The sequence below is a fragment of the Centropristis striata genome, chromosome 6 (genome assembly GCF_030273125.1).
Source record: "Centropristis striata isolate RG_2023a ecotype Rhode Island chromosome 6, C.striata_1.0, whole genome shotgun sequence".
In the NCBI taxonomy this organism is placed as follows: Eukaryota; Metazoa; Chordata; class Actinopteri; order Perciformes; family Serranidae; genus Centropristis; species Centropristis striata.
The window spans coordinates 16,433,468-16,445,299 of NC_081522.1; the positions used below are offsets into that span (position 1 = coordinate 16,433,468).

At 40.4% G+C, this 11,832-nt stretch overlaps 1 protein-coding gene across 1 annotated transcript in view; it reads right to left on the minus strand.

Moving 5' to 3' along the window:
- The window catches only part of LOC131973906 (membrane-associated guanylate kinase, WW and PDZ domain-containing protein 2-like), a 93,146-nt gene extending 89,328 nt beyond the window's left edge, over nucleotides 1–3,818 (minus strand). The window contains exon 1 of the mRNA XM_059336034.1: nucleotides 3,291–3,818. Within this exon, the coding sequence (XP_059192017.1) occupies nucleotides 3,291–3,588 (298 nt within the window). The 5' untranslated portion in view covers nucleotides 3,589–3,818. The remainder of the gene's footprint in view (nucleotides 1–3,290) is intronic.
- Between the last annotated feature and the right edge of the window lie 8,014 nt (nucleotides 3,819–11,832).

The window sequence follows — 11,832 nt, forward strand, 5'->3', positions numbered from 1 at the left end:
CGTAAATCTGCGACTTTTTTCGCACAGATTTGCCACTTTAAATCTCTTAAATCTGCAACTTTTTTTCTTGTAATTTGCCACTTTAATCTAGTAAATTTGCAACTTTTTTCTCGAAATATTACCTGAAGTTACCAAATATAGTTGTTTGCCTGATAAAGGGTTAATGTTATCAGACAATTGATGGCTGTTATCAGCTGTAATCAGCCCATAACTATGGACGAGGAGGGGCCTGCTCCACCTGCTGGCAGGCTGAGAAGGTTGTCATCAGCCCACAAAACCACTTCTCTAAGATTAAGACAAAAAATGTCCTTGTTGGGTGTTAGATAAGATAGTTTAAAAAGTAAAATAAATGCTGGAAGTTTAGGACGACATGAAGTGACAGTTATGCAGATTACCTTAAAACATAACGCACAGGCGTCAACTGAGAAAAGTAGTGCCGATATTGCACTTTCTTATCATACAGTATGGCTTTATGAGGGATGGTCAAGTCTCAGGGCTCAAGACCAAACTAAATCACCGGTCATTGGTGTTAAAGTTCAAGTTGCGATTCAAGTCGTTTTTGACTTTGTCACATGAAGTCTAAAGTCATCAAATTTGTGACTTGGATCTCACTTGAGTCCAGACGTCTGATGATTTCTTTTATTGTTATTAAACTGACGCTCTGGGATCTCTTGGTCTCATTCTGCCCTCCCAGTTGTCAGCTTGGCTGAACAGTCGTACTGCGTTTCATTCTCCACAAACTGTGTTACTAAACCTTTTTATAAAGAAGACTTTCTACTAGGGTTGTCAAAAGTATCGATACTCAAAAAAGTATTGATACTAAAATGTTGTACCCGGATACAATACTCATTTTCAAAAGTATCGAGTATCTGAACCTTGTTATCATAGTTGCAGTTTCTTTTTGCACAACTGTTTTTTTATTATAAATATTTAACCTGTGGTTCTGTTAATTTTTACATGTTGCATTTTTCTTGCTAATAAAAATATTTCTGTTAAATTTTAGGGTCTTCGTTTTTATCCTTGTGTTATCGAAAATAGTATCGAGTATCAAATATTTTCCTGAGTATCGGTATCGAGTTGAAAATTTTAGTATCGTGATCTGACTGGACCCAATCAAGCTTAAGTGGCAGGAGATTCCAAACTTTTGAATAGTAGCGTTTATACTGTATCGCTCAAGATGTCTGTGGACACGATTGGAAAGGTGACTTTATACACTCTCACAGCAACTCACACCTGCATGTTGTGACGTGCAAGAAAACTTGCCAAAACAGAGCTTGTGAAAACGACACTATGAGTATTCACATCTTAGTCTATACTTTATATAAAACTGAATATTGGGCTGGGAAAGCAGCATTACCAAAAACAAGCTCCAGTAAAAGATGTATAATATTCCCATATTTACAAAGCAGCGTCCCGTCTTTTGTATGCGGATGTGTGCAGTTCCTGATTAAAGAGTGTGTGAGTGGAGGTCAGGGCACAGTCAGCTCGCTCTGGAGGTCCATCAAGTCTCGCTGTCACTACTACTCTCTCTTAGGGAGAGAAGCGAGGGTTTCTCCCTGAAAACAGCCTGTTAAAATGTGTACGTGTGTGTGCATGTTCTCGTGGGCAGTGAGACATGATGTGCACCCAGACAGGACATCCATCTCTGATTTTGGCCGCTGTCTGGCCCCTGAGCAGAGCTGCTTCTGGATGATTCCTCAGCGGGCCGCTGAGGAGTGTGTCAGCAACTGTCTGCAAGCACACTGCCATAAATACACTCCACTCTCCACTGGATGGAAGTTAAATGGTAATATGACAGCAAAAGTGAGAGAGGGTGAGCGAAAAATATACAGTGAAGAGGACAACAAGCTGTGCAGAAACAGCAGAGTGCTCAAGGACGTTCTTAGCAAAGATGGCTGGAGAACAGTGTGAGGTGGGCAGTTCAATAAATAGATACATTCATGTTTAAATGTATAAGAGAGAGAGGGAGGGGGAGAGAGAATAGACCTGTCTGAGATACGTACACGTTAGCATTTAACCCCTCACACATCACAGGACAGTCCTCTTACACTGTCAGCAGCTCTAACTCAATAATCAATCACATTGACGCAACCCACAGAAACACTGAGATTGAGAGCAAGCAGTCAGGCAGCGTGTGAAGGCAAATCCTCTGTGAGCAAACTCGGCAAAGTCCAAAAATAAAAGAATAAAAAAGGTTTGATTTTTGCTTTACTCGTGTCCCAGAAACAAGCCACTGTAATGCTCATTTCATGGCTGAGAACGCAGCCCCTTTTAGCCACTTATAAGGACTTAAACTGAGCCTCAGAGGGTGTGATGATAACCATCTCCTCCGCTGTTCCTTCAATCCAATGTTCTAGTCGCACAGAGACCCTGTCTGCTTTTACACTGGCTGACAGAAGCAGGTCACTCAGTCAACACTGTGTTGCCATAAATCCACTGCTATGCTCAGAAACATTCAAAACAAGCCTCCAGCTTCTGAGGCCACGATAATCACACAAAACACTGCACTGGCTGACAATAACAAAGCACTCAAAAGCTCCTCAAAGCATGACTGGAAGAGACCTGCACAATTATTTTTTTCGACTTCTGAACTCAGGAATATTTTTATAAACACTGTTAGAGAGTGTATGAGTGTGAAATTTTGGGGGCTGGAGTTAAAGCAATCCATGTTGACTACAGAGCTGATCAGTGTGAGCTCAGCAGTAATTAGGCTGCACAGGTTTAATTTTTTATCAGTGCGTAATTACACTGCAATAACAGTGATAGTGAGGACTGGCAGCCTGCAGACTGTCTGTCTATGTGTCTGTCTGCTCACACTGAACAGCAGCAAAGAGAAAAACATTTCATCCACGGCGCAGGCCTGTTTGGTGAAAACGAGCCCTGTCCTCGACCAAAATACGAAGAAAAACCGCAGGCTGTGGCGTGACGCCTAAACGGACACACCCCCTCCAGGCTGTGGCATCGAACCAGCGACACTGTGATAAACAAACGGCGGCAGCTCCCGGCTGCCATATAATCATTATAGTTACTGATCCTGGTGGACTGAACCCATCATTACGGCTCGTAATTACATTTCAGCAACAAACAGGCCTAAGCATGGCTCTGTGCTTTGTCCACCTAAACACACGGCTTCTCCCTTTAGTGCAGACTGACAGATGACTGCACAAATGACATCTTAATCAAACCGGCGACACACACACAAACACAGCACACTCACACACACTCCTCCCCGCCTCTTAAATCCGCGCGGCGGCGCGCTCTTCGCCCCTCTCATGTACACCGTATCTCACCTTGCTTGACACATTTGAGGCGGACTGGGTCTTTGCAGTGCTTTATCACGGCCAGCACGTCTCGGGTAGTGAGCCCGGCCACTGGCATGTTGTTGACCTCCAGCAGCAGCTCATCCTGGGCCAGTTTGCCGCTCTGGATCAGTCCCTTCCCCTGCTTCACCTCGCCGAAGTAGGGGAACTGGCCGTTCTCCGCGCCCCCCTTCAGCTCGAACCCCAGCTCCCCTTCCTTCCCCCGGGTTATCACCGCTTCGTGGACTTTGTTGGTCCAGTGGTTTTTCTTCTTGAGGCTCTTAGACATCGTTAGGGCGAGTTAATCACCGCGGGCTGGCCCATACAAAAGCCTCCTACCGTCTCATCCCTGCCTTTGTGCGACCGGCTGCAGCTTCACAGCGCCCGTGGCTCCATCATCACCGGTGCACGCCAGGCGCAGTGTCCGCTCGGCGAGCCGCGCAGTCGGGCAGAGGGCTGCAGTACAGCACGGCGGCGGTTGAAATAATTATTACTCTGTCAGACACACAGACGCAAGAGACAGATACTGGCGGATGACCCGGATGTGAAGCCTGAAGGAGGGGAGAGATGAATGGTTCTGGTTCGGCGTAAAAGGATGGAGAGGAGGGGAAATAACACAGGAGGCGCTTCACTCCCACTACACTGCCAGGGGCGCTTCCTCGGGCTCGCTGTGATCACACACAGGCATGACATGAAGGAGGGACCTCAGTTTACGCTACATTACATACGAACACCAACATATATGATTAACCTGCAACCATGTTTGGGAAATTTAGGAAATAAAATAGCTTTAAGGCAGATTTTTTTTTTCTTTTTCTTTTTTTTTTGCAGCACACTATAAAATATTTTGATAGAAAGTATATTTAATATTATTTAAGTATAATTTAGTAGTATTACTTTTATGATAATATGCAGCCTGCAATGCAGATTTTTATGTACCTAAAGATGGATTACCAACAGGGCTACATGAGCAGTTGTTCCTCCAGGTTCAGTTTGTGGTAATTACTATAAATTGATTTCAAGTTTGTTTGTTAACACTCTACTCACCACATAGGCACAAACTCCACAAACACCTGCATTATGATATAATCTTGCAGACCCCTCTTGAAGAGTGCCCCCAATGAAAAATCAAGTTTTAAAGGGGATATATTATGCTAATTTTTAAGTTCATATTTGTATTTGGGGTTTCTTCTAGAACATGCTTAAAAGTAAAAAAGAAACAAAGATTATGTTTCTCATAGTTTAAATATAGCTGCATTCACCATCTTACTGAAATGCTCCTTTTTAGTGTCCGTCTCTTTAAGCCCAGTCTGCTCTCATTAGGAACAAACGTGCACCTTTACAAAGGTAGGTGGAGATATTCAGATAATTGGCAGTATATTCTAATGGGTCTGCATGTGACATAAAAAAGAGAACCAAATCTGATTTTCTTGTTAACTTAAATCACACTTTTTCTGATCCAGGCAGCCCCTCCAAAACAGACTAGGTTGTCTTATTTCACAGTTTGTGGGCTGGTAGGACTTCCAGATACTCAAACCTTCGGTTAATCCAAAACCAGGCAAAAGACGTGGATCGATCAGTCAAAGCGACCATGTCCCTAATTATGTAAAACTTTACAGTGCCGCTGTCATGAAGGGGGAAATTAGCTTTAGAGACCAAAACAGTTTTTTTGTACCAGGCTGTTAACCCTTTATCGAGCAAAGAACCATATTTGGTAACTTCAGTGGATATCTAAATGGGGTCCCCATGTCTCTCTGTTTGGTCATAGAACCACTTGGTCTTGTACGAGGAGAACTTGAGACTATGACGGCATATTAAGGCCAAGTATGAATAAAAATAAAAATACAAACGGGGGGGGGGTGCTAATTTACTAGATTAAAGTGCCTAATCTACAAGAAAAAAATTTGTAGATTTAAGAGATTTAAAGTGGCAAATCTGCTTAACATTTTTTTCAGATTTACGAGACAAAAGTGGGGAAAAAACAACTTTTTTCTCGCAGATCCACGACTTTAAATCTCATAAATCTGCACATTTTTTCTGGTACATTTGACACCTGAATCTCGTAAACTTTTTTTCTCAAAATATTATTCCCCTCTCCCGGGTCCGTATGTTTGTTTGTTTTTTACACATTCTGGCAGTATGTAATATCCTCCAATATTCTCTTGGGTTGAAATTTGGAATTTGCAAGTATTTCAATGAGTGCCCTATAAAGGGTTAACAGATTTATTTCTGCTGTAAAATTCAACATTTTAACATGGGGGGTTTGGCCTCAAGTGGCCAGTCTGCAGTTTCTGGCACTTCAGCATTGGCTTCATTTTCAGCCCTGGAGGTTGCTGCTTGGGCTACATAAAGGGTGGAGAAAACAGAGTGGGGGATGTATTTGTCTCTGCTATTCTGGCTCTTTTTACTATGTCATAAGGGAGCACATGCAACGCCACCAGCACTATCAGTCCTGTGTTTATAGAAGTACCAGTGCTTACACGCACGACAAGCTCCTGAAACTCTAATGGTAAACTCACCTTTAGTCCTCTCTGGTCATGGTTCACTGGTCTGTTACGGATGTAAGAGAACCTCAATTCATCATTTCACGTCAACATTTTACAGGTTTACTGTTTGAGCAGTAGGTGAGTGCATTGACTCAGTTTTTAACAGCTTAAACATGGGGGTGAAAAAAGGGCAACATCTAGCATCTACACTTCTGGGTATAAATTTGCTGTTCCCTGTTTAAGTTGGTCACCGTTACATAATTGTTATGATGACATAAATCCAAGTCCAATGGAAAAGGACAAATCCTTTTGTTGCCATTACTTTTTTATGGCTGCATGACTCTCCGAAGCGGGTGAAGTAAAGTTTCATTCAATATTTAACACAAAAGTCAAGAGCTGCTGAAATCTACTGAGGATGACTGTCCCTCTTACTGCCACTCTCAGCAGTGCCTCTGTGAGTGTGTGTGTGTGTGTGTGTGTGTGTGTGTGTTTTAAGGACAAGCATGTGCTTTTGTAATGTGAGTATCCCCCGTACAAAACAACATTACTGTACACAGCCCCTTGTGCATTTGCAACCAGTAAATAATCCATAAAGAGCAGTAGATTCACTTTGACTGTCACTTTGTGTACTTAGTGTCTTGACATTTAGGTCATTCTGTGTGTTCTGGTTACAACACATGCTTGTGAAACTAATTCTAAGCAAATGATGCAAAGTTGATGATCATTTATGACTGACAACCACCGTAGTAGAGAAAGAGTAATCGTATCATTACGAAAACTGGCTGGATTAGCAGATTATACACCCAGAGGGAAAATGACTCCCTGCATTGCTATATTTGTGACTCTGCTGGTGGAGGTCAGAAGTGCAGCTTCAAGAGGCCTTCAGCCTGGACTGAGATAATTCAAACTATGGAGGACTCAGAGTCTGCAGGTTTTCACTGTAACACAAGCAAAGTACTGGTGATCTAAATCCATTGGCAGATTATGAGACAATGGGCAGAAATATGGAAAATGCACCTCCACCTTTCCTACAAGACGCCTAGAATGAGACTATGTCTACATTATAACATCCACAAGATGTGTTCGAAATTAAATCTGCTTAATGTGGACATGAAAGATGGAAAACATTTCTTTCAATGGGTATCTTCTCTTGTTTTGCATCTCATGTTGTCATTTTGTGTCTTTAGTCACCTTATGACTTTTTGTAATAATTTATGTCTCTTTAGGCATTTTGTTTCTCTTTCTAGTTGTGTTTGGGTCCCTGAATAGTTACATTGTAGTCATTTTTACTGTCTTCCTGGTCATTTTGTGTCTGTTAGTAGCTGTTTTGTTTCTCTTTGTAGTTGTTTGAATGTCTTTCAGTGTCTTTGTTGTCACAGTCACTTGAAACTAATTCTCAAGTCCAGGGCCCTTATTACCCCTTGGGCCCAGTAGGCCTGTTCAGTATTCCTTCCATGATTGAATCGTGAAATCAGCTGATGCAATAAAAATCTGGCACCTTGTAGCTTTTTTTTGTATCAAAAATAGTATTTCTGTGTGTACAGGAAACTAAATTCTTATCTTGTGTGCATCTATATATATCTGGATCAGAGTATTTCACTATTTTGGACCTTCTTTGGGAATAGAAGTATGATAGAAGAACAAAAAGAAAAGCCATCAGCTGTCGAAGCTTTGAGCTGGAGCGTCTAAATTTGGAGTCACTTCAAGCAACTCGTTGCCACTCTGAGATCATCTCCTGACAGAATACAGTACAGCAGCAGTTCTCAGTTCCCTCACATGTGGACACAGAGTTAGGAAAACGTGTGCTCACATGAACTCCGATCAACATTGTGATGAAGGTCTGGGTGTCACTGTGGTGTGTGGTGGCTTGTGGGAGACAAATAGCTTTGAAAACGGTGCACAATAATTTGCTATTTTTCTCTAAATGCTGCAACAACTCAGTCAAATATTTCACTTTCTGCCCAAATATTAATAAACCAAATAAAACTGTTGTATTAGGAGTGACTGTACACGCCAGAAACATCCACAGAGGATTCCTCAGAATGTCTGTGAGTGTATTTGTGTCTGTCTGTGCACACTGGGTGGGGGAGGAAGAAGAAAGAAAAGGATATTACTTTATATCATCATTATAGACAGAAAGTAATGAGGATCCTAAAGCAGACTGCCAACAACAGAAGGCAAAAATACAATAACACGAGGCAGTCTGTGCACTCAGAGGGGGAATTTCAATAGAGCTTATATGGATTTAGCTCACTGCCTCCCTCATTGACTCTCTGCTTTGTGCATTTGCTGTTAGGGAAGAAATGCACACTAAGTTGTTTTTACTGCTTGGCAAAGACGGGGGACAGGGGGATGATGGGGTCACCTTCACACAGATACTTAAACAATTTAAACAGGGTGAACCGACTCTTCCTGTCTTTGTCATCTTTATTTTATCCACAAATGTCCCAGAGCTTAAAACGAGGAAACAGACTGCAGACAAACATATTAACTATCATCTAATGTCTACAGAGACAGCAACAATGTTTGGAAGACATTTAAAACTTTAAAATGAAATAGATGCACTGTGGCAGCAATGACAAACCCAGGGGTGTGCTGGACTGGAGCAGCAGTTAAAAATCAGTTTCAAACATGTGCCCACACACACGCACACAAATGCAACACACAGAGAATAAGTTAATTAGACTGAATGGCTTTAGGGAATTGGCAACTAAATCACGTTGGCTTTTTCTCCAAGCTCACAGTGAGATTTAATTATGTAAGGAAACTTGTGACGGCAGAGTACACCTGTAAAAAGTCGAGACTGAACCACACAGACATCCTGACAAGAGGGACTAGAAAAAACAAATCATTATAAGCTATTAGCTTATCACCAACACATATTTCTCTCAAGGGATATGTCACCTGTTAATTCACAAGAAATTCAAGTACAGAAATGCAGAAGATATGTTTATAGAAACACTGATGGCATATTTTGTGCATTTATTTTTTACTGTAAAATGTTTCCACTAGCAGACCCTTGATATCTAGGTCACAAGTCTTCCCACATAACCAAAAATATGACTCGGTTGGTAGGCACATTTTTGCCGCAGGACTTTCTTTTCTTTCTGGTTTTCCATTAGTAAGAGCTGTGGTTAATTCCTGGAACAGGTACTTTTCTTTTTCATCACTCGCAAGACAAGGGACATCCAGCACAAACCAAGCGGGAACCTCCAGGGCTGAAAAATTAATCCAACATGGAGGTGCCAAAACTGCAGTTCCTCGAATGACCACTCGAGGCTGGCTCCAAATGCGAGTCAATCCTCATGGACCCTCAAGTTAAAATGTCAAAATTTACAGCAGAATTAAATATGCTTACAGCCTGGTTCAAACAACAGTCTTGATCACTTATTTACTTCTTATAACAACTGCCAGGAAGGTCACATGTGCTATGGCAGCAGTGCTATTGCAACAAGCTGAGAGTCTGGCCTACACTGAGGGTTTACTACTTGCAATGGAAAAATAAAATAGAGGAAAATATCTTGTTTCAAAAGTTAGATAAATCACACAGAGCTGCACTGTGCAGTGGAAACTCAGCATTTGTTACAGTTAGACAGAGCCAGGCTAGCTGTTTCCCCCCCGTTTCCAGTCTTTGTGCTAAGCTAAGCTAAGCTAACCAGCAGCTGCAGTAGCTCCATATTTACTCTAGACATGAGAGTGGTATCGATCTTCTACTCTAACTTGCAGCAAGAAAAGCTATTCCTTTAAGGGGTCCTTCTTAAAAATGAATTTGTTATATGTTTATGTAAAGAATAAAGAGTAGTTTCACTTCCAAACATCAATATCCAGTTCAAAAATCCAAGTTATATATTCTGTCTCTTCTTGTCTTCTCAGATGTTAACCCTTTTAAGTGGTAAATATGCAGTCTATTAATCTATAGATCAAACGAGTGAGCTGGTGATTACACAGTTTTCAAAGAGCTTCTTCAGAACAGATATGTGTTTGGATTGGATTCCTTTTGCTTTGACGTTCTGGTCAGCTGCAGTTCGACATGACGTGATGTTTGATCACAATCATTAGCATTATCATCCTCCTGTCTTTCCTCAAGTACACCTTCAGTTTGAAGAAGCTTCATATCCACACTCTTTGATCTTGCTGGGAGGGCTTTAGGGATTAACTAAATGACTCTGCAGTTAGCTTTTAAATCACACAATGCCTCCCAAAAATAGTGTCCTCGCAGCTAATGCCTAATCATTGTGCTTGAGCAGTGATGGCTTAGCTAAGTCTGCAAGACAGGAGTCAGCCTTGGCACTGCTGTGACCCATCTTGGTGTGTTTATGAAATGAATATGTAAAAAAATAAATAAATAAAAAATGACTGGAGCAGGACAGTTGTTCTGATAATCCTATCACTGTCTCTAAACTAATTCCTTTAGCGGTTGATTGGCTCATGAATACTGGAATGGATTCTGAGCCACAATTCTTGCTTTAAATCGCCACAGCTTGGAAGAAAATCATGCTCTCATTCTGGTTCAGGATTAATTATTCCTAATCTTGGGGTGTTTCCAATAGAGATTTTATATAAAAGACCAATACATCTTTGTCAGGAACAATCTGTGCTAATTATATTAAAACTGGTGATTAGATTTCCCTCAGTTGTATCCTCCACGACCATCAAGCAGCCATCAGTCTTGGTTTATTACATGCAGTTACACCGTGTGGCCACTAGAGGGAACTGTTTACTGCTGAACTGTACTGGCACATGACGTTATATCCTGCTATGGACTTCAGTTCATTTGAGGATAATAATTTAAGACTGAGTGTCCCTATGAACAAAAGATGTTTCACCTTCACTGTGCTGAATGATTTTATGTGCAGCATTTTAGACTAAAAGGTTGTTTTACATTAATCTGCAGAAGAATGGAAGCTCCTCTGATCTCACCTTAAATCTGAGGTTAAGAGTGAATACAGGTGAATATGGTAAAATATTTAAATAATAGATATCACCATGCCACTTCCCCAGTTCATTACTTACATTAAGACAATTAGTTGTTGTATTACAAGTTTCCTGAGGTTCTGATTAAAGATGCAAATTAGGCATACAGATGTGCCAATATTGCACACATTTCCAGGACAAAAATCTCAATATCTGATTAACACTTTCATTTTGTTGAGATACTAAAGTAAAGTTTTAGATAGCTCTCTTTATCTCTTCCTTAACCAGAAAACATTGTCAAGTCATTGAAAATCAATGCAACATGAATTCAGCTATGAACTGGAATTTAACAGACACTACAGATGAATAGGGTAAACATATTTAACTAATAAATAAAATTATACATCCCCAGTTAATTCTTTACATTATTATTTCCTCTATTAAATGATTTGTCCATCAAAAACGATTTTTGTGAAAAATGTACAGTAGTCTAGAGTGGAATGTGATGTCCACCCAAGAGTTTAAAACCCCAAATATATTACATTTAAAATTATACAAAAGATTAAAGACTTTTTGGCATTTTTGTTCAAAAAAATGGAAGTGAAAGATTAAAGTCATACTTCACCCTTAAAATGATCATTTATATATCAATTACTTACCTCGTTGCCTTAAATGCTTGTAGAAAACTTGCATTTCTCTCATGGTGAACAGAAAGTCTGAAAATGGAGCAAACTCTTGATGAATTTAAGTAAATGGGGATTGCATTTAACGGCAAAAATTAAACTTTTAACTCGTGCAATACAATTAAAGTCTCAGGTATCCAGTCGAGTGCTTAATACTTCAAATCAAACACATGAACATACTCTAAAATCTTACCGTTATTAGCAGTACTGGTGGAACATGAGGTGAGTCAATGATATACAATTAATATAAAAAAACAAGGGTGAAGTATGCCTTTAAATTATTATAAAAAGAGTTGGCATTTAACCGATTAGTCAATAACATCATCAGATAATCTTTACAGCTCTAATTATGGTCCTTCTGCCCATCTCCTGTGATCTACATTAAATGTTTTCCTGTTGGAAAAAGCACAAAATATTTACCCACACACAAAAAAAGACAGGAGAAATAAG